General features: G+C 36.7%; 3 protein-coding genes across 6 annotated transcripts; 2 read left to right on the top strand and 1 right to left on the bottom strand.

Annotated features, from left to right (window-relative positions):
• Positions 1–461: 461 nt before the first annotated feature.
• On the bottom strand, positions 462–5412 carry LOC114523681 (probable palmitoyltransferase ZDHHC8). The gene is made up of 8 exons (XM_028544679.1): positions 5257–5412; positions 5058–5179; positions 3875–4032; positions 3440–3612; positions 2913–3015; positions 2482–2573; positions 1877–2027; positions 462–1688 (listed from the first exon to the last, which is right to left on the bottom strand). Exons 1-8 carry the CDS (start codon positions 5361–5363, stop codon positions 1509–1511), a joined length of 1086 nt encoding a protein of 361 aa, XP_028400480.1. The 5' UTR covers positions 5364–5412; the 3' UTR covers positions 462–1508.
• A 242-nt stretch (positions 5413–5654) lies between these two features.
• Positions 5655–9983, top strand: LOC114523672 (F-box/WD repeat-containing protein 8-like). Its single transcript, XM_028544664.1, has 5 exons — positions 5655–6722; positions 7108–7308; positions 8080–8279; positions 8834–9049; positions 9171–9983. Exons 1-5 carry the CDS (start codon positions 5975–5977, stop codon positions 9735–9737), a joined length of 1932 nt encoding a protein of 643 aa, XP_028400465.1. The 5' UTR covers positions 5655–5974; the 3' UTR covers positions 9738–9983.
• Positions 9984–15957: 5974 nt separating this feature from the next.
• On the top strand, positions 15958–22180 carry LOC114523682 (octopamine receptor-like). 4 transcript variants are annotated; one of them, XM_028544680.1, is made up of 6 exons: positions 15958–16414; positions 16623–16682; positions 16774–17239; positions 17705–17752; positions 20318–21012; positions 21301–22180. In XM_028544680.1, the coding sequence occupies exons 5-6, from the start codon at positions 20362–20364 to the stop codon at positions 21703–21705; spliced, it is 1056 nt and encodes a 351-aa protein (XP_028400481.1). In that variant the 5' UTR covers positions 15958–16414; positions 16623–16682; positions 16774–17239; positions 17705–17752; positions 20318–20361; the 3' UTR covers positions 21706–22180. The 4 variants fall into 4 exon arrangements, with proteins under 4 accessions (XP_028400481.1, XP_028400482.1, XP_028400484.1 ...); XM_028544681.1 differs by having other exon boundaries at positions 15958–16682; positions 16774–17752; XM_028544683.1 differs by lacking the exon at positions 16774–17239 and having other exon boundaries at positions 15958–16682.
• Positions 22181–22912: the final 732 nt, after the last annotated feature.

A 22912-nucleotide genomic window follows, 5' to 3' on the forward strand; every position in this document is an offset into this window, starting at 1 on the left:
GTGCTAAATGCTCAAAAAATAATGGATTACTATTATCCCTGCTAAAATATGCTACATGAGAAGTGAACCTTTAAACTAAATCTTCAGAAATATCACTGACCTCATATCAAACACTGGTATGCAACCATTACCTACTAAAAATGAAGTCAAACTGAATGAAAATCTAGAGACCCAAAACAGAGGTAAAACTTTGCTTATCAAAAGAAAACTTTAGAAACAAAGTGACACTAACTGAAGCTTAACCATGGAAATACATAGTTACCCTTCTTGGAAAGTTGTTATTCCTTCATTCTTTTCAATTGTTTCTCTGGGTACTTTACCAATTCTGGTTTGTTTTTGAGTAATATTATAGTTCTATAGATCCAGTGTATTTTCAGCTCCGTGGGTCTCATACGAAAGCGGTAAAATACGGTGGTAAATAATGTAGCCTAGATTTCTATAAATAATTTGTATATTGATAAGATTATTGTTACATTATCATTATGTGCCAAGTTCTACAAATTAAAATAAATGCAATTTTAACACTACAAACATGCTTCGACACACACAATGTTTATGTGCCACACAAACAAGACACTGACCAGACCTTGAATTTTTATAGCTTTTTTGCCGCTTATAGTAAACTTTTTCATAATGTTAAAAGCGGAGAACCGGATGTTACACGAAGTTTGATTGGCTGCCCAAAGCTAACGAGCCAATCAAACTTCGTGTTGCATCAGGCTTTTCGCGTTAAACTACAGGAACTTGAGTGTTTGACTAAGGCGCACAACACAAGTTATTTTCAAGCAGAAGTTCTTGTAATTGAAGGTAAATTAGCGAACCGCCCAGGCTAGTCTGTGGTATAAACCTTCCCAAAAAGTCTGCTCTGTGGCGTAGTTTCCGGACAAAGCATGCATGCTTCTGATTGATCAATGGGCCCAGTTGACCAATCAGGTACGTGCTTTCTCCGAAATACGTCATAGAGCAGACTTTCAGAACAAAGTCTCGAGTCTCGATTTCGTGTTAACTATTATTGTAAACTGTGAGTCACATGAACGCGTAAATAGAATAATTTCGAAAGGCTCTCGCAAATTGATTAAAACCTATTATGAACACTGATCTGTGATTATGAATGCATCATCCGTGAACTCGGCGGTTACAGAAATTTGAGAAATATTTGAGCAAATGTAGATCAAGTTTAAGCGATAAATTCATGGAGCATTTCATCAACATGCAAAATCCTCCTGGTAATGACAGTAATGGCAATTTACCGCAAGTCTAGAGAACGGCATTCATAGATGAAAATCCCGAATGGAGAATGTATAACTTCAAAATTCTAAACGCGATTCACTAAATGCAACAAAAAAACTAACAACAGTTACATTATTTGGCTACCCATTCTAGTTTTCTGGTCAATGATATAAATGTTATTTTTGTAGTACTTCGGAGAGGCACAGCCCCCCGTGTTGTTCATGATGTAATCATCAGCCCCCCCCCCGATCCCGCAGGCTGCCGTCAACTGTATTACGTCATACCTCCGCCTCGCGATAAACCTTCATTTGCCCGGGCTGTTTATCAGGGGTGTAGAACACGGGTGTGGAACCCCGGGCGTTGGGACTTCGTGGGGAACGCAGCGAACTGGGCTCCGGTTGGTTTTCCGGAATTTCAAGGTTCGTTCTTTGCAACGGTTGGGGTGAAATTCCGTCCGTCTGTGAAACACAATATAAAAAAAACACAATTTAAAAAAAAAATAACCTCTAAGTAGATGTGTGAGAGCCCACCATTTACACCTGCAATTTTTGCCAAGAATTTTCAGTGAAATTTTCTTCTTTGCAAGTGCAAGAAGGCATTGAAAGTTTAAGATATGCGAAGACAGTAGAAGAAGTCAGGTATATACCTTAGTCGAGTTCGTCCCATTGGAATTTCGCGTGTTTGTAAAGGACATCTGATGATTCGGCAACGTTTCCATTTCAAACCTCACGTCGTGAGGTGAAGCTTCTCCGTTTACAACTGATCTTCCTTCGTCCAGTTTTTCACAATGCAAGTGTCTGCAATTGAAGAACAGAACGACGCATTTTATTATGGGTGTTTGAGGCGGGCATTGAACTAAACATAAACCGGATAACGTGTAATCTCTTGTGTCGCCGTTGAAAACAGAGCTGCTTATGTTGTAATTATATAGTTGAGGTTCTGTTTGTCAGTTGTTGTAATTGTTCTTACGAGTGTTTGTCTAATCATGTTCAGACTTTTAATAGTGGATTTTGTAGAATACTCAATAAAACTGTAAACCAGGTTGAAAAACAAGAGTATTAGAGTAGGAAGCCAGATTTGCAAAAAGAGTTGAGAGTTCCTCCGAATAGGAAGATTTCAAGTTTTGAAAACCTTCCTCAAAATGACGTCACGTCAAACATGAATCATGCAACCAGCATAATGTAATATCGGGGTTTTTGGTACAAGCATGTGATGAATTAGAGTGTTTTTGCAACTCTGAAAGAAACTTACCGAGGTTGTATAGGAGAGCAAAATACATTTTCCCAATTTGCAAAGCAACCTCTATTGAATGGATTGACACCTTTTCGAACTTTTCCAGTGACCTGAAAATCACGATAAGTCATGCAAAAACATTTCAATACAAGTCTTCAGATAAAACTGTGGTAACATGACTGTGGGTATGACTCTAGGTTAATTAATAGTATAGCTCTTCACGTAATAGTTCAGTTGGATCAAAAAGCATTTACAAAGCATTCAAATTATGTGACTCTATCAGCAAAGGAGGTCGGTAAGACGGGTAACATCATATGATTCACTTGATGGTAATTCAGAGTAGCACCATCAGATTATGTGGTAATAAATATTTAAAAATATTCTAGCTGCACATGATAATTTGTATTAGATGCACAGATTCAAAGATTTTTGACCATTACTTACAGTACCTGTTCATTTGTTGTTCTGCCACAGGAAATTAACCCAATATGAAAGAAAGTAAGGCCAAAGACTGGAAAGGCCACTAGACCACATATAACCATTATTATAAGACTGAGACTAAGTTAAGGAATAGGTAACGAGTATACACTACCAATCACTATCATGCAATAATAATCATTCTTTCCAATGTTATTTTAAACCTAAATTTTCGTGGTTCAAAAGCCGGTTGTATCAAGCCTGTAAGCAAGTCTATCATTTTATTCAAGAAGCAAACTAAATGTTTTTAACTTAATACAAATTAAGATACTGTTTACAACTACATATTCAGTGCATAAGTTGACTCATTCAAGAGAGATATGTAAGAGTGTTATTTAATTTTGACTTATCCACTGTTTAAGTTGAACAGGCTTGATACAACCGGGCCCAGATGAACAATTTTAAGAGGCAAATGAGAAAACTTCTATTCAAATTCTTTTCACAACATAGATAATTCCAAATCCCAGAATGTGACCTATGTCTTCATATTTAAGGATACGATGCAATAACATTATTATCCTTAAAATCACCATCTAATTTAAGGGTTGCCACCAAGCAAAAGGTGAACACAGAGATGAGCTGTATGGTGAGGGATGATAAGAACAGGAAGAAATATCGATAGTTCCTCTTGCCAACACAGTTGTCCACCCAGGGGCAATGGTGATCAAACACCTAAAATATACAGACCATTTAAACAAATTTGTGTTGGAAATTTTAATTGTCCCCTTCCCTGCTGTAGTCATGGACTAAGTTTCCACCCTACAGGGATATATCTCAAAATTGCATGCGTATGCTAGCAATGATTGAAACTAGACTACAAAAAATTCAGATTTTGTTCGATTTCCACTCGAAAGTAAGACCCATTAAGGATGAAGTGTCACTAAAGTTTGTTCTATTGTTAAAGTATTTTGTTTACTATGACTATTATACATACCTCAATGCATCTATTGCAAAGGCTACAATGTGAACATCTCGGTGGTCGATAAAACTTGCAAGTTTCACACCATTTCATTTTAATCTGGATCCCATTGATCTCAACACTTTTGAACAGCGGTGATTTGAAATCATCCTCTGGAATGGCTTTCAAGGCAACTTAAATTTATAGCAAAACATTTTTAGTGATGAAAATTCGTCTGCCATTTCAAAATTGTGTTTTGATCATTCAAACTAAGTCTTCCTTTATACATTGTGTCATTTATACAGCTGAGTTGCATAAAGGTCTGTTGTCAGAGTAAAGATTTGCTGTTTTTACTCTAAATGATAAATTCCCTACCAAGATTGGAAATGGGGAAATTCATGTTAAGCTATATAGAAGAAGGTCGGAAGATTGCAGCCATATTTATGTTAGAATGTTCCAAAGTGTCTTGGGTATAACTAAATTTGTGCCAAAATTCATACTTTTATCCACTGTAAGAGGATTACTTTGATCTATTGCTGTATATAAATGAATTGTCAAATTTTTGGGGGGGGAATCTCATATCAGCTATACATAGAGTGACAACTGGTGAGGGTTTTCACTTTCCCATTTCATTTAAATCTAAATTTTATCAGCTGAGGTTGAAATGAAAGGTTAAAAGAGGTAATAGCTTTGTTGCGTTTTAATCAAACATGTCTGAATTCGTGACAGTACAATACGATGTTCAACTTCCTGTTTATATATTATAAAGAAATCCGAAACCTTGGCTGTCCAAAATATATTTTCAAAATAACCTTGGAAAAAACAATCCCTGGCCTGTTTCAATTTGTCAAATAGATTACTTTATATTTCATTTAACACGTACGTGTAAAAATTCAAAGTGAATGAAACTACTAGAATTAACTCAGGTTCTTCGAATCTTCGTCTTTCAAAACTTCTTCAAAATTTTATTGAAGACTTAAATGCTTTTCCCCGAGACTCCGTTTATAACTTTGAAACAAAGCTAAGCATATTTACAGATAACATCACTTTACGTTAGTTTTTTTAATGTGTTCAAATATTTAAGGACTGCCCGATGCTGATTTGAAGTCAATAAATATTATTTTATATAAATACACAATTTCATGCTGTTTACACATACTCGGTTTTAATTTTGAGGTTTTAAACAAGTCATTTTAACCAAACTCTGCTGGCCACTTACCTCTGGGAATCTTGCCAGGATCTTGAATCGTAGCTTGGAAAAAGTTACTGATGATAACCAAGGTTAAAATCGCTTCGTACACAGCTATCAAAGGCGAAACCGTCGTGACGAGGTATCGACATCTAAAATCAACAAAAAATACAACATTGTTTCGAGGGATTTTGAAATATTTTAGACCTCGAAGTAACTAGATACGTACGGGAATACGAAGAAGATGGTGGTTGTGGCGATCAGGAGGAATAAAGCTAAGAATACAGGCACTCTTTTTGAACTACATAATTTTCGTCTTTCTCTATGATCGCTCATTTTCCTTTTAAATTTGTGAGATTGTTCCCGGCGCCAAATTTTACCCGCTAAAATACTGTTGTTCGCCGATTCCGCGAAATGTTTCCGCACTTTTGACAGTTGCTCAAATTCCTCCGAAGTTCACGTATTTATCCTTGAAAACTGGAGTTGAACGTATTTTATTAGAATAAAGTTAAAAATAGGGAATTCTTTTCCGCAGGAAAATCAGCAAGAAGTAAAAGGAGTTTCGCGTTACAAAATATTTTGAATTTTGATTCTAAATATAGCAGATTACAAATTACATTTCTCAATCTTTCATTATTTTCTTTGCAAATTGCACTTCTTTGTTCTAATATTGCACCTTTGAAAAGCTCATAATATAATCCTGCAATATTTATCACGATATTACTGATGGATTAACTACGCTTTGCACACGAATGGACTTTCATAAGTATCGTTTTTTAATAAATATAATCTGTTCAATTTGAAATGATCTACATTCTACATGTGTTGTCATCGTGGAAGGTTCAGTTTTCGCTTTTCACATCCAATATACGTTTCCCTTGCTGGGTTTAATCACTTTTGATACGTAATGGACAGGTTAGAAAGTATATTGGGGATGCGTTTTTGAAATGGGAGACAATGAACTTGCCTCGTTCAGGGAAAAATGGAAACACGAAATTAAAACAAAACAGCACCTTGCTGAAAATTGTAAAACAATCCAAGTGGCTAAAACTGACCCAGTATCTAGTGTAAATGAACCCAAAGGCGGAAACCCACGTGTAAAAAATATATTAAACACTGCAGAACATGAAGACACACGTACATTATATGGTTGTAATTTCTCATCAGATTCCAAAGGGCCAGTTTGTTCTGAGAATTTCAAAAGTGTTTCTAAGAAATCTAAGCTAGAGCAGAAACAACCAATAGCGTTGCTTACACTTGAAATTCCCACTTACAATCGAACAGAAGCTACAGAAATTAGTGCTAAAACTGAGCAAACACATGATCCAAAATTACCTTGCCAAGCGAACGAGGATTTGCTATCTTTGTTGATCAGAGATATTGATGAAACAACATCGATTCCTTTTTTTGACATCAGTCTGCCAAAGGAGGTCTGCATAAAGATCTTCAGCCATTTAGATGTGGTTGACTTGTGCATGTGCTCATGCGTTAGTAAGGCTTGGTCGTTCATTGCCAATGATGAGTTACTATGGTATAACCTATACAAAAGGTTAGGTTTTACCAGACATAGTGGTGATGTAAGGGAAAAATTTGGCTGGAAAGGCATCGTTAAGGATCAAATGGTAAAGCAACGTTTGGTCGCCCAAAACTGGAAAGAGCGGATCTGTCAGATTCAAACCTTTGAATATGAAAAAGGTGCTTTTTTTTAAGTTTTATTGGCTATTCCATGGTCAAAACATCTGAAATTGGTTAATTTGCATGCAAGCTAAAACACCTATACAACCACCTCTCTAATTTTTTACACTTCACTTAAATGGTAACCTCTTTAATACCATCACCTCTCTAATATGATCATCTCTCTAATATGATCTCCTCTCAAATAAAAATATCCTTCCTAATATTACCACCCGTCCAACTTAGACACCTCTTTTATACAATCACCCCTCTAATATGATCCACCTCTTTAATATGATCACCACCCCTCTTAACTTACACACCTCTCTTATACAAATCACCCCTCTAATATGATCAAATCTTAAGAGAAATGAATTTTTACCTTGAACTAAACCCTCTTCTTTAGGTGGGGTTTTAACAGCATGTCAGTTATATGGTGATGTCTTGATAGCAGGTTACGCCAATGGTAAAACATGCTTATGGAATGTTGAAACCAATCGACAACATTCTCTTGAACCATCAGCAGAAGTTCATCAGGACCCAAGCAAAGCTAGCGTTGAATGTGTTGCAGGACTTGGCAGTGTTTGTGCCACAGCCTTTACTTGTGGTGGGTTGTCTCCATGTTGTTTCCTGTTTCTCTTAACTGAGTAAGAGTTTCAATGCCATATAGTTCCCAAACCTTCAGAATAATCAACTAAAATTTAATTTTCTGTTGGAATCATTTCTAAGGAGGTTTCAAGTTGTTGGTGGGAAAAAATTATCCCAGATACTAATTTATGATCAATGCATGGCCTCCCATTTTTTTTTAAATTTGCAGGTGGATAATAAGGTTAGGACCATGGAAAAACAAATACTGTATAATATTGAAATTGTATTTCACAACTCACTTGCAGGACATGGACAAATATATTTACTTTATAGCCAACAGTGTTTGAAAACCAAAAGACTCATCTTAGTTCAGAGAGCATGTCACATTGACACATTGACATTGATATATTGAGATTTTTTTATATGTTGTGTATTTTGGCGGGAAAACGTTTTTGGCGGGAAAGCTTTTTTTAGGGGAAAAATTATGTTAGCTTCATTCTTTAGATTATATGTAATGGACTAAGTTTTGAACATTATTTGGTGCAAAACACCAAGCAAGTTTTTTCAAAATATAACGCGGCTATCAACACTGTCATAGCAAAATGTCAACGCCGTTATCACTATAAAATGAATCAAAAGTTGCTTTGGTTCAAGATTTAGTTTTCTTCTTGGCGTACCCCTGCTTTGGTAAACATACTTTTAGGTGCTTTTCAGGTTTGCAAAACGTTTTTAATGCTGAAAATTTTACTGTTGCATGATGATATAACTGAAAATCTTCCGATGCATACAGGTATTGTAAATATTTGGCATACCGACATCAGCGTTGATCCAATTTACCAATATCACATCGGTACAGCGGCCAATCACATTGCTTTAACGTCCAGAACCAGTCCGTTACTTCTGAGCGTCACAGGAACCGACATTCGTGTCGATCAAGTCAACGACGATGGACAATGGCAATTCTTGCATAGCCACACTTTTGAAGATAAGGTGAAATAATTTTTGTCCGTCTAGTACGGATTTCTGAGGTCGTTTCCAGTGCTCTATGTCATCCGTTTAACTTTTAGAAAATTATGAATGGACTGCTAGTATCACTGTAACAAAAAGAGATGATTTTGACTGGATATGTTGAGAAAACAGTGTACATAAAGTTAGTTTAGTTTAGGTTTCGTCGTGTAGTGACACTGGATCAATAAGAGATGACCCTTACTGAACCTCTAGGAAGAACAGTTTAGAACTGATAGAGCTATCCAGCATAAATAAAAGTAGTTTAGTTTAGGTTTCCTCCTGTAGTAACGCTGGATCAATAAGATATTATCCTTACTGGACTTAGTCTAGGACGAACAGTTTAAAACCAGTGTTTAGAACTGATAGAGCTATTCAGTATAAATAAAGTTAGTTTAGTTTAGGTTTCCTCCTGTACTGTAGTAACGCTGGATCAATAAGATGTTATCCTTAATGGACTTCTAGAAAGAACAATCCAAAAATGACCTATCTGGGATAAGTCAGTAGAATTAAGGAATGCCGCAATTATTTTCATTTAGGTAAATTTCATAAAAAGCTTACAGGACGAGAACAAAACACTCTTCGCACTTGCCCTAAAAGAAGATGTATTCATTTACGAAGCGAAGCTGAATGTCACGAGGGAACTCGATAAACTTGCTGGAACGAAGGTGACATCAATGGATTCTAATAGAGACCTTATCGCTATTGGCTGGGCACCATTTGGATTTGGCATTGGCAATGAATTTACGGCTAAGGTAGGGCATGGTTCAAGCGGAATCGGGATACTACTTGTGCTGGTTATATAAGATTTCAGCAAGGCAATTTGCATTTTATGACCATTGTCTTACCACAGCCTTTTCTGTCTTTTTATCCCAGGTGCGTCTCTACGACATCGCGACCCTCCGAAGTTTGTGTTCTTTTATCGGCCACCACGCCGACATCACGTGCTTGAATCTTAGCTTTCCGGGAGGCCTGGTGACTGGTAGCAAGGACAATCGTGTACGCGTCTACGATTTGAGGACCGAACATCCCCAAATGAGCCTGCGAGGTCATTTATCTTTAGTGACCACGGTGCAAATGGACTCTTGGAAAGTGGTCAGCGGTGCTTACAATGGTACTCTCAAAGTATGGGACCTGCGAATGGGTGGGGTCCTATGGGAAACGCGGGCGTCCCACCCTGTGAGACTTGGCCGTTTTAACGCGGAACGATTAATCACGGCAAACATACCCGTGGACAAGATGCCACGGATGAACATGTGGTATGCTGACGATCTCATCCAGCATCGGAGGCACAGGGGTACCGTACAGGTGTATGATTTTGGAGTCGAGGCCGGTGCTGTTGTTCCTGAAGAAATGAGATCGAATTATGATGATATTTCCGGTTATAATTATAACATAAACCTTGTCGCTCCTTATGACACGCTCGCGAGTGAAATAAATTAAATATGAGATGATCAGTTTTGTCCGCAACGATTGACGTTTGTTTATGCTTCGTCATCCTTGGAAAATTGCCCGAGGATACGCCATTTTGAATCGTATAAATAAACCAGTATACGTAAACTAACTGCCTAAAATAGCCTTAAAACGTCTCGACGTTTCGACGTAAGGGCCTTCGTCAGATGAGATAGAAAGAGAGGAAGGAAAGAATGGGGGAGAACATGTTTTGTATGAGGGGAAAACAAGCAAAAGGAAAAAAGGTAGACACTGAAAACAAATTAGAATACTATTCTGCTGTCTGTTCGCAGGCCAAGAACAGCCAGCAATTAGGGAGGCCTAATCTGGCAATGGAACAGCTCAGGGAGAACAGCTCAATATTTTTTCTACTCCAGGCGAATATACCGCATTTAATAGGACGTATTCACTATCATTTTTTATTCCTTATTCCTTTTATTTCATTCATACGTCTTAATTTATCATGGTTGGCGCTATTTTGGTTTATACTCCAAAGACTACACCTGCTTTTTTGAATTTCGAATTTGAATCCAAAAATTGAAGGGATCAGTTTAATTAAAAAACAATGATTAGTCGGAGATGTTTCAAGTATGTAATTATGATAGAAGAGAGTTTATCGGCAAATCTTTTATGGCCATCACAACTAAATGAAACATTTATAATTACAAGTTGTTGCATTCTTCCAATCACGTTTTTTTCTGGCGCGGTCAGCTTTGAACTCGGACAGATTTAGATTCCTAAATAACCCTAGCCTTCTTTCGAAAAAATTGATAAAAATATAAAATGTAGATAACGTGCAAGAAAACAAATCACTTGACCTACACCGATTTTCAGTGTGCCACATCATTCGAGGAAGATTGGAAAGTTCAGTTGTATAAGTTTGGTTGTATAAAACTCTTTAACTACATTTTGCATATTCTAGAGGTTAAAAGAGTCTTAATTAGGGTAAGAATCAAGCGTAGGTTCAATTCCTGCCGGAGGACCGTTAGCTGACTCATTTTTCAATCAACTGTTTCTGGCTTGACTTTGAAGTGTGTATAATTCGACTTGAAAATTAAGACCCTTTCAACCTCTAGAATTTAGCTACATCGAATGAAGTGCAAACTGAAATCGTAATTGACTTACCCTTACATTTTACATAGTTAAATCCTAGTTAACTCAGAACTAAACATCTTTGATTGGCCAATTCTGTCCTTAACTACAGTTAAAAGTTAGCTATATAGTCTTTTATACAACCAGCACAAATCTGCTACTTTTTTGAGGAGGTGTCTACAGAAGGTTGGGATGCTCGGCTTTGTTGAACATCATGGAAAAAAATGGCGGCATGTACTGTAAGTCTCTCGATGAACAACAACATCTTTACCAATTTAAACTTCCAGTCAAAACAATAGGTAAAACGCTACGCCAGTGATAAATTTTGTCAAGGCTTCCTTTGCGGATGAGTCAGTTTATTCTCCGCATGTTGTCCCATTTTTGTCAACAAAGACACAGCTGACTCACAGCAAGCGGAAACAACAACTGACCCAATGCTAACACGCTCTTTCGCAGAAAAAAGTTCATATTTTTCAAAGAAACTTTACCTTCCAGCCACAAACGTTCATCATAGAGTAGACTACAAGTCAATCCTCACTGAATTGATTTTAATGCCATACTAACTGCAGCCAAATCGTTTTTACATTGAAGACAAAAAAAATGTTGATTTTACTGCACGATGATAAAAAATGCGATTAGTAATGCCTATTTCAAAAGTAATGTGCTGTCCATAAATTTGACGGGAAAGTTAGACGGGAAACGTCGGACGAGGAACCCCTCTGTGAACGGATTCATTTCACTCAGAAGAGTTTCCTGTCTTCAATGAGTTTCCTGTCTAAGACGAGTTTTCCGCGTCTCTAATATGAATTCGACTATCAAACACAATATTGGTTTCATAAGCTGTATACAATAAGGGGCTAAATATTTAATAAAGACTTATGAATGAATGAATGTTGAACAAGCCTCCAAAAAATTAAAACATATATGATCATCAGTGGGAAGTTTGAGCAATTTTGTCAACGGGTCTTCCTGGGTTGTGATGGTCTAAACGCAGAAGCCGTTGTATTGTATATGTAGTCATGTAATTTTGACATTCATGAACTGAATTTATATTTTCTATAGTGTTTTGCATTTTCCAACGTTATATTAATAGCAGTCTTTTCGTCGTACGTGCTTAAGAACACGAGCGTTGACATAAGTTTTGGGTAAGTTTTGTCTATTTTCTATGCTAGCGGTCAACTTATTTCCTGAAATGCAAACGTACTGATCAATAACGATTAGGAAATAAAGCTGGCTACCGCGAAAGGGTTGTGAGGCGGTATATTTGTTTTTTGGCAATTACCAAATCAATCTCGTGGTTTTGTTGTTATAATAAAGTCTTTGATAACGAAACAAACTAAGGTCAAGACTAGAAATTTCGGTTACATTCAGGGCTGTCGGAATCAGATATTGACAAACGAAAAGAAAAGAATAAATACTTAATGCTGACGCTATATGACGTGTGCGTTAAATGCGAAAGATAACGCGGCAATGTGGTTGATTAATCATTCAAATTTCCTTTGATAAGTGTGATTCATTAACATGTCGATATATATAAATCAAATATGAACTTCACGCGTGTTATTGTTGAAAATGCAAGCAAGTGCATGTAAATATCTACAAACTGATTTATGTCAGCAACGGTATATAAAGATTTCAATCAATTCAGAGAATCTATAAGGTAGGTTTCTCCTGGCTTTTTCTGGTGATGTATATATCAACAAATCCCATATTACATTTGAGCATTTAGAAAGTATTATTGTGCTACTTGGGTACTCGTTTAGGGGAAGCGACATGCAAGATAACTTTCTCGATAGAAACGTTTCAAACGTGACTTTGACAAGATGATTTTCACCTCAACGCGGTGAAATTTGACCTAATTTGCGTGCGAGCCTTTGAAGATGACGTTTCCTCTTTTGAACCAATTAAATTTACAACTGAACTAACTGTGTGGTTTGTGTTAATTCAGTTATAATATTCGACGGCCGGTTTTATAAGAATCTAAATATATATATACTCTTTGCAAATTCTGAAATCGGTTACAATAACAGTTTTAAATGTTCGATGATGACATAAAAATAGGCGAGGTTGGCTATCTTGACGAACTTTAGAGGCTGTAAAGTTTTCTGTTGAAATTATAAAGTACAAATCAATAAGTAATAATAAAACACAATATCCTTTTGCTTGATATATACTATATGCCCGTATTCAAAAGGGATCCATTCCTCACTACACTTGATGCGATATAAACATTTCAAAATCATTTCCTCAATTGATTCAAATTCGAAAACAAAATTTGAGTTTGTCATTCTGCCATCTTTTTTTTATCCGTGGAAAATTGGAACTATAAAACTATTGCATTATTATTCATGGCAATATACTGACAAATTCGAAAAGGCGTTTTTCTTTAATTTCTGTCTCGGCTGGAATTTTAACGTGTATTTCCCAAGAAAGTTGTAGCCAAAAACATGGGACTTGTGAAAAGCTGAGAGATATTTAGCTATCGCCAAAATCTTGCAGTTAAACCGCTTTAAACATGCTTATATAGCCTTAAACCGCCTTATTAGCCTCAATACCGCCTTTAACGGGTTATGCATGCAATAACAGGAGTTCGTTGATCGATTAGCTTACATGTGCTAATGCGGCTTGCATGTTTGTTTTAGTATGTTATCAGTCACGCGAGATGCGAAAATATGATGGCCAATAATGGCACTTGTAAATTCTGATGTATACTAAGACTGTATAATATATTCAAATAAATAATCTTGATATATTTAAATACAATTGCCAAAATTATACGGCGGACATTTTGAATGCATGCATGTTGCATGTTCACCCACAAATTTCGGAAGAAATGAAGCCATTTGATGATGAGTTATTATCTGGGTAATTTCTTTCTTCCCCACCAAACCTCTTTAAACATCCGAAAAACGGCAAATAAGACTTATCGTGCATGGGACCATCAACATATCTTTAGTTTTGGCTACGTCTTAAAACTTATTAATGCATCTCGGAATGAAAACTATCTTTAGTCTTCAGTTCAAAGAGCTTCATTTGATGTGGAAATTCTAAAAAGTATATACATAGTGCATACATGCACGCATGGCTTTAATTATGCTTTGTTTTTGCGACACGGTAGTTAAAGCTGCATCGTTGAAATATTTATCTCTCATCTAGAGTTCTTGAAATTTTTATGTTGAAAGACGGAACGATACAGATAAAAACCCAGTATGGCAGCCCGACTCTGCATGTCTACTTTATCATTTTCAGGAGGGGAAATGCTGAAATTGAGAGATAAATGACTCACAAAATATATCTTGAATCAGTTAATGAAATAATCATAATGTTTGAAATATGATGCTCGAAATGCTTGATAATGTTTGAAATTATACAGCCAAAGAAAAAAGATAATAATCGTTCATATTCCTTACCTGCACGAGTGGCAAGTGTTATTAAAATTGTGTCGAAACTTTAAAAACTTTGAAAAATAACAATTATATATAACCTACTATAAAGCCGGTTGAACCAGAGTTGCAAAAAGAGTTCAACCTTACTCCGGGTAGGATTTCAAGTTTTCAAAAACTTCCTCAAAATAACGTTACGTCACTCAGTGAGTCAAGTGGCAACCAGCATTAAGAAATATTTGAATTTTTGGCACTTGCATGTGATCAATTAGATTGTTTAACTTTAAACCTTCCTCACAAACCTCATTCAAAGCAAACCTTCCTCTGGGGGTACCCGCGTACCCGCAGCTTTTTTTCAACTCTCGGTTGAACAAAGTTTTTGAAGTTAAGTAAATTTTTAGTAGGTTTTAATACAAGCAAGAAACAGCGTGATCGCACTTTCTTGTAATATAACTCTGGTAAAATCATAAAATTTGGTAAAAATGCCAAAGGCAAATAACGCTTTCGATGTTTCGTCCTCATGCACTGTCTTTTTCTCGGGAGTTGCTCTAAGAGATCCAACTCTCTTATGCATGCATGACGAATTAAGGCCCTTGCGGCGTGGAAACGTAAACGTGTTTATCGTAGTTTTTAGGCAACTGTTATATATATTAATGATATATATACCACATTTGATGCGCCTGCATGCATTCTAAAGGCCATTCAAACGATCCAATTCATTTTTGACGTATGGAATGTAATTTGTTATTGATAAAGCAGTACTGTGTCGGCCTTAGTTGATCAGTTTGCTGTTCATAATATATATTGCAAGTCAACAGACTATAAAACATCCATCAAAAGGAACTGACAAAATTGGATCATGTGAACAGACCTTAAAACACTGTAATACACGATTCTGAATACAAAATAGCCAATTCTGTCATGCCAATACCTATAGTCAAAGTCAATAATATACAAATATTAACGGTTCAAAGAATCGGTTCCATTCAGTTACAAATTATCTATAGTGTATCTATAATACGTATATGGCATTTCGTTATTTTTGCACGTTTTGTGTAAGAATCAATCACCAAAGCCATCAGTAATATATATATATGCATTCCAGGCAAAGCAAACACAAGCTGTGTAAATAGCGATATATAATAACGTACGGCTTAGAAACATTTCCGAATATAAAAACGTGATATAGACTATAGTTAATCCTTCCTAATCCTTCCTTGCGGTAAAACGTCATTTTATGCTCGGAAAAAAACAGAAAAATAACATAAATTACATGATTGTGACCGATATCAACAACATGACAAAACGTTTTGATGTTGACTGAAATGCATTTCGTGTGAACTTAAAGAGAAATATGATTTGGTCTAATGACATATTATTATTATTCAGTCTGATGAATTGTTTAAGGAGATACTTGCTTGTTTGTAATTACGCGAATCCCCGACTCAAACGGACAAAAACGTTCTCTAAATGCCTCTTTCAGCTCCTGAAAACGTCTAATAATTTTTATCGATCGAAAGCTCATAGATAATCTTTTGATAACACTTCAGAGCGTGCATTGCGGCTGCGGGGGTTGCATGGAAGGTCACGTTTGTTAAGTTTCCTTCGATTGTTATCGTGACAAAGTAATTAAATCATTTTAAGCTATCGATATTTATATATGGCAGTGACTATCGCAAAAATGCGGAATAAAGGTATCTGTATAGTTCAGTCTGTTGTTTATATACTTCAGTTACTTCAGTACCGATGGTGTCTCCAAAGTACACGGGATGCACATTCAAATATCGAAACTTAGTCAACGAAAAAAAAAGCGGGATAACACTTCCCGATGATTCAAGATGTATGGTCGAGTTCATTTAGGTCAGAAGATGTTCCTCATTGACCCATGCATATATGTACAATTAAGTATCGACTGCGCCCTACCGCGTTCGAATGAGTTCTTTTATCAACACGCACAAATTCTAAGCGTTGAAATTCTAAGGGAATTTCCAGTATCTTCGTATTTCCTCGATCTATTTCGTTTCTCAGAATCCCTGACATCATTACCTTTACGTCATTTCCAGGAACAGACATTTACAACCCTATGTTATACTGTATAATTGTTTTAAATTCCGTTATAGTATTTCTTTGAATCGCTCTCCTATAGATGGCTTAGCACTAAATTGGCTATTGACAGTTGCATATAACCTGTAGGTAGGTAGGTGCATGTGTTATCAATACACGTCTGATATGCTTGTCAGATTGTTGCCAAAGGTTTATGTGAAATAACAACGGTTATTTCCTACGGTATTTTCAGAAAGGCGAGAAGCACAAGTTTTGCTGACGAGGCAAAATACTGCGTGACTGTATATAATTTGAACGTTCGAATTTAATATTTTTGTACATATGTTTGGTGTTTCAGAGTTGGCATTGATACTGCAAGGCCATACAGCTGCGTTTGATCAGCGCCCGGAGAAGCAAGGTGCGTTTGAATAATTGCATACGTTTCGCTTATACGAGTACAATATATATGTATTATTAATATGTGTAAGAACGTATTCTTCTTTTGAAAGCGTTTATTTTTGGCTGTAAAACATCAGATTGGTACAACATCAATTGATCTAAATTTGTAATTAAACGATAAAGACAAACTTTCTTCTGAATTTATTTTAATACACTGATTGTAAATATTAAAATATACATACGAATTTTATCACGAGCGTCAAACGGAACTGATGACGTGTTTGTAAGAAGAACTTTATAGGTCAAAAATTATATAATTATATACTCATCAAATTGATGAATTGTGGGGCGAAGTACGTGTGATCACGAACGTGTCAACAAAGACCAGACGAATCAGATTTATTCAGCATTCTCATAATATACAGTTTCGTTATTCCGGTTACGTGTGGGTCACTCACACTCAGTCAGACTGAACGCGATCAATCGTCCCTACCAATAACCCATGGTAGCACGTTGAACCGTTTAAGAAGAAGACGTTGTGTGAATCATCGAGAGAAATTCACAGTCGGTTTGAAGGTGCCTGGAATTTGTAAATATGATATTATAGTGAGATGTCTATAGACGCTTTCATTTATGTGGTTATACTGTTGTACGTTTAAGCATAATATATGTATGTAAAAACCTTAGGACTTAAATGCTTTGATATCGATTATATAAATTAATTGCCTATTATTATATATAATGCAAATTTCATTTCAGACGGGGCGTCCTTGAGCTTAGAAACATCACGTTTCCGATATAGCTACTCATATATTGTTATATAGCATTATAGCATTACATAGCTACTCATTATACCACTGATAGATAGATACAGATTGTCCTAGATTTGGGGGAGATAATTTCGGCTAGTCATTTGAGAATTGAGATAGCAATGTAATGTAATACGGTATAAACCACTATACATGGTTGTCTAAATGAATCCATGATCTTAAAAACTAATATCACATAATTATTCTTATATGTTCTCTGTTCTGTCCTTAGGGTAATTCGTCTTTGAGGAGCTTCGTGGGATTGCATGCAGCCAATAAGGTGAGTCGCATGTTTACTCTGGGACAAAGAGTTCTGTTTAAAAATAAAGAGTTTTGTTTTACGTACGTGCAGACTGCTGTGCTCGACGCTAAAGGCACTTTCCTGAAGGGTGAAACGACGAATTTGGCTGCACGATTGCTTTGTATTATATTGTTTGTTTGATTCAGTGTGAGAATTCAATATGATCTTGCTTGCCATGTGGTGTAATGTACCTCAAATTTGCGTGACACCTGGCTAATTCGACGTATTGGGCACCCTGCGTTTTTTCAACGCCTTAAATAACTGACAAGTTCAAAGCTTTTCCAAACACGTTCAAACGCATATCGCATGAAAATATTTGCTTTGACCAGGAATTATATAGCGAATATCATTCATTGACCACCCATTGTCGCAGTTACATAAACTGACGCCAAGAGCTCGTAATAAAATACTTCGCATGCTGTTTACATTGCTATAGTAAACTTTTTTTTAAATAAACTTTTTTTAATCATTTAAAATAATTATCATATACATGTGCAAGCCATTATTCGGAAAAGGGGGTCGTTAATTGAAGCTGTTAATGACAGAGCATGCAAGCTGGTAACAAAAATCATGTCAAGTTTCGGTGTCTGTTAAATTGTAATCAAAATATTTGTGCAAGCGACAAGCCCCAGCCTATACGAGATCCACGCATTTTCGGCAAGTGTATATATTGCAACAGTGTATCAATGGGTATTGGTTTCGCTAATAATTGTCTTTTGATCGCCGACACTATAATTGTAATAGGCTTTTAAAAATAAAAACAATTAATTATTGACGGTTTAATTATTTAAATGTGTTCAATGAAAACACAAGCGTCAAACCATTAACTGTGGTCAAACTCAATAGGTAAAATTATGGTCATTAGATGCTTATGACATTATAACATGACGTCAATTAATACTTTGCTATTTTAGGCCGACCATAATAGAGTTCTTTCAGCCATCATATCAAGAATAAAAATATATCTCTTTAATGTTGAATTTCCGAGTTCTGATTTACAATAAAAACAAGCAATTGATTTCGAACTTTTTTTTAACCACAAGGCTATTGTACACTGACCATCATCTTAGCATATAAACATGAGCAGCATTTGGACATATATTTTATGAGATTAAGAATTCCTGCATGGTTTATATCACCGGACCTATCAAAACAGCGATATTTCAATGTTATTTCATGCATGTATCAAAATAAACATGCTTTAGCCTTCTTGTACCGGCGTGTTATATAGAGATATGAACCGCTTCGAACCGTTTACGAACCACGAATTACGTCAGAGATGCGTCTGTTAGGGGTGGGGGGGGGTGTAAAAGCGGTTCTGACGATGCTATAATCCAGTTTGGATAACTCCATAGTTCGCATGAAAGTTAAATCTGGTATTAGACTAAATGCTTGAAGACTGCGGTAGATCCGCGTTGAGTTTTGGAAAGGAGAACGATTTTTGAAGCTTTCACTTCGTTGTAATTTGTTCAGTGAAACCGTCGAGGTACGATTCTGCTATTTGGCTAAATGTTTTGGTGGCTGAACAACCCAGAGACAACGCGTGCATTTATTTTCGTGAGTTTTAATACAAAATGCGTAGTTAAGTGAATACATGTATACGTCAATACGACGCCTGAAATGTTTTTTTTTCATGGTGGTTCTATTGTTTGTAGCTACTGTTTATATGCGATATACTGATATCCTTCAAGTCAATAGTACACTCCTATTACAACAACACTTGCCTTGGCAAATGTGGACATAGGATAAATTGGTTTCCTGTTATCGCATCAGATTATTTCATTTTTGAAACCGCAGTGGAAACGCAAAGGTATAGATCTACGGCTATGTATATGAAATAAAGTTGGTCTCATTTGAATCGAGACTTTGTGAAATCGCGCCTATTGCATAATCAACGGTCTGATGTGCTTGCGAATTGCGATTATATCCGTTTGTTATTTTTCAAAATATCGTGTTTGAATTTGTTTGTTTATAACCTCGCTTGATATAAAGTAGTCCGACTACAAATGCACTGCAGAGTTGAACCAAATCGCAAAAAACCTTTCATTCCGTCCTGCATTTTTGCTTGCGTGTGTAGTTTGTCGTGACTGGCAATTGACAGATACAAATATTCTACCTGCAGTATTTATGCCAATGTTTTCCCCAACTATTCCAGTCTATGCGGAACTTAAAAGGATCTGCCAGCCTTGCACACGAGGTCCTCAAGCGAGACTTCCCGTGGTACACAATTCACAAGTATAAAAACCTTTGGAAATCGTTCTGAACATATCTGAGCGACACCACATTGTAAAAATAATGAACAGTATAAAACTATAATAGGTGACCACTCATATAGAGACATATCGTATTACGCGTCATATTTCGACATAAAGCCGGCAGTGGATATGTTAATGATTTTTTTGGGGTCCGGTTGGTACGAAGGCTATCCAGCGATGGCGCTATCCACCGGATAGCGATTTTTACAGCCGTTGTAAGAATGCTTGAAAAGAATGAAACTAAAGATTTGAAGCAGATAATAACTTTTTACTTTCTTTGCACTTCCAGGTTCGACCTGAACGCTCAAGAAAACAACGCGGAATTTGAGCGCGATGCAAACTCCGCTAAACAGCTCCGAGGAAATCCTCTTTCAAAATGACACCAAAGTCGCTCTCAATACCGACGTTATCAGCGCCATCTTGGGAGCCGTGATGGTGTTTACTATCTTCGGAAATATTCTGGTCTTATTCTCGTTCCACGCCCAACCATCACTGCGCAAGGTCAAATACTTTCCCATCTTCAGCCTAGCTTTGGCGGACCTGCTGTGCGCGGTCACCGCGATGCCGCTGTACATAACGAAAAAGAACGCGTCGTCGGAAAACATCGACGCCCGATTGGTCTGCGATCTTTACCGATTCTCGTACTTCTTCACCGAGTATGCGTCGATCATGAGTTTGATGGTGATAAGCATCGAACGATTCCTCAACATCAAATTTCCTCTCAAGTATATGAACTGTATGCGTGCACGCGTTATGATTTGCGTGCTCGTTGCGTGCTGGGTCGAAGCGTTGATCGTTGCAACGATGCCGTTTTACTGGCGTAACGAGAAAGACAAAGAATGCACGAACTCGCCGACTTCGACGTGGAGCATTGTAGCAATATCTGTGAACGTTTTTCTTCCATTCTTAATCATGTTCTCGTCTCATTGTTATATCTATTGCAAGACGTTGTGTGAATTCTGTCAAGATCACAGTGCTGCACATGTAAGATTGAATATTATCCTTTACCAACTTACGAGCCCTTTTACTCTTGCGATTTTTGTGTGATTTTCTCCTTTTAAGAGGTGGGAAAGAGTGGGAAAGTCAGGGATGCACAGATAAGAGTACCTACACATCAGAGCATTCAAGACTAGCCACTCGTTTAGATCTATCAAAAGGAAATCACACCGAAATCAAAACAAAAATTGCAAGTTTAAACGAGGTTCAATACCAAGGTTATGCCGCGAATCCCACGAGGAAAACTTATCATTTATCATGTCATTTCTTTTTCAGTCGGCAACACCCGATCATCGCCGACGAAAAACGGTCGTACGCGCCGAGAAATGGAAAATAGAGAAAAGAGCGACGATCAGTTTTTCCGTTGTGGTCGGCGTGTTTATAATCTGCTGGGGTCCATCGACTATTTACTATTTCACGGCCAATGTTTCTCCCGAGTCGTTCGCTGACCAATCGTTCAAACGCTACAAATCCATCGTCGGTGCAACGATGAAGATCCTAACGTTTTGCAATTCATTCATGAACCCTGTCATATACTTCTGGCTGAACATCGATTTTCGGAAGGCTTTTATACGAATTTTGAAACGAGAACGGCAAATGAGGACGCGCGCGGGGACTGGGAATTCCGTAACAATGACCTTATTTGGCAGCTTACATCAAAACAATGTCAATCATGTTTAGCCAGTAAGCCAGGAGCCAGGGAATGGCGGGAAAGAACTGAGACCAGTTGTCAAATGAAAATCCATTTCTCGGTTGAAACAACCCGATATCTTTTGGGATATAAATTATTTCGGCTTCAAATTTATGTCAGGACTATAGTTCTTATAACTAAACATAATCACAAAATTTCTACTGGTTTCATAAGGAATAACAAAAGATACAATCGATTTAATACTGCAGAGTGGATTTCTATTTTGACAACCCTCCTGATTGGCGCTGATTGGCTAAAAAATGAAAGCGAGATCACTTGGTTACATGAATATCGTAGATACGAACCACTGATCTCGAAAACACTGGATGCAGTAATTAGTAAAAGTATCTATCAGAAACGAAGTCAGAATCAATGAACTGCTAAAGAACCAGAACAGAATGTGAAATATTTAATGCATGTGTGATCCTCACCTGCAAATGACGAAATATTTTAAGGATATAGCTAAAAAGCCATTATATGCACGGAACATAGATAAGATCTAATGCAGAGCAGTTTCCGCATATCATTTGCATGGGTGGTACCAAGAAGTTCTAATTAAGAACGCCCACATTCAAGTTATCATATTTGAGAGTAATTTAACAACTATGAAAAAAGTTTATTCTAAATATATAAAGTGCTAATTTTATGACCTTGCGTCTTTGCAAAATAGCTGAAATATTTGTTTTAGTAGATCGAGGTTGGGCCAACCGCAATGTTTACATTCCCTGGAATAAAATTTTCCCATTTAACGAAACGTTTTCGGCACAGCTGTCGCGAGTAAGAAGGGGGAAAACTGTAAAAGAGATTATTATTATTAATTCGTTTTCTTCTAATCCTAAAAGATCTGTAATTTGTCATTTGCAAGTGATTGCAAGACAGCATAGACGGTTGGATAGATAGATATGGATATAGATAAATGGATGATGGATAAACATGGATAGATGTATGTATTAATGGCAGAATTTCCAGGCTGTGTATATCGGATTCTAGGCATTCCATACTGTACAATGTAATCAGTAGATTCTACTACAGTCACTTTCAATGATTTATTAGTATTTGAATCTAGTTAAATAATTATTTTCAACTGGACACAAATACTAATAAATTATTGATCTACCTAATAAAATGTACAGTACAGGATGTTTAGAATCTACATGTAGTTGTATTCAGTCTCCGTAGCGATACTGGTCAATGAAA

This window comes from Dendronephthya gigantea, unplaced genomic scaffold, assembly GCF_004324835.1.
Source record: "Dendronephthya gigantea isolate DGI-Jeju-01 unplaced genomic scaffold, DenGig_1.0 000028F, whole genome shotgun sequence".
Lineage (NCBI taxonomy): Eukaryota > Metazoa > Cnidaria > Anthozoa > Malacalcyonacea > Nephtheidae > Dendronephthya > Dendronephthya gigantea.

What these genes read in the sequence shown, in the direction of transcription:
- LOC114523681 (XM_028544679.1), bottom strand. Translation starts at nt 5,363, where the DNA reads ATGAGCGATCATAGAGAAAGACGAAAATTATGTAGTTCAAAAAGAGTG. An exon ending in ACCATCTTCTTCGTATTCCC is followed by an intron (nt 5,180 to 5,256) that starts GTACGTATCTAG and finishes TGTTGATTTTAG; the next exon opens with ATGTCGATACCTCGTCACGA. An exon ending in ATGGGACGAACTCGACTAAG is followed by an intron (nt 1,689 to 1,876) that starts GTATATACCTGA and finishes TGTGTTTCACAG; the next exon opens with ACGGACGGAATTTCACCCCA.
- LOC114523672 (XM_028544664.1), top strand. Translation starts at nt 5,975, where the DNA reads ATGGGAGACAATGAACTTGCCTCGTTCAGGGAAAAATGGAAACACGAA. An exon ending in AACCTTTGAATATGAAAAAG is followed by an intron (nt 6,723 to 7,107) that starts GTGCTTTTTTTT and finishes CCTCTTCTTTAG; the next exon opens with GTGGGGTTTTAACAGCATGT. An exon ending in TGCCACAGCCTTTACTTGTG is followed by an intron (nt 7,309 to 8,079) that starts GTGGGTTGTCTC and finishes CGATGCATACAG; the next exon opens with GTATTGTAAATATTTGGCAT.
- LOC114523682 (XM_028544681.1), top strand. Translation starts at nt 20,362, where the DNA reads ATGCAAACTCCGCTAAACAGCTCCGAGGAAATCCTCTTTCAAAATGAC. An exon ending in AAGATCACAGTGCTGCACAT is followed by an intron (nt 21,013 to 21,300) that starts GTAAGATTGAAT and finishes TTTCTTTTTCAG; the next exon opens with TCGGCAACACCCGATCATCG.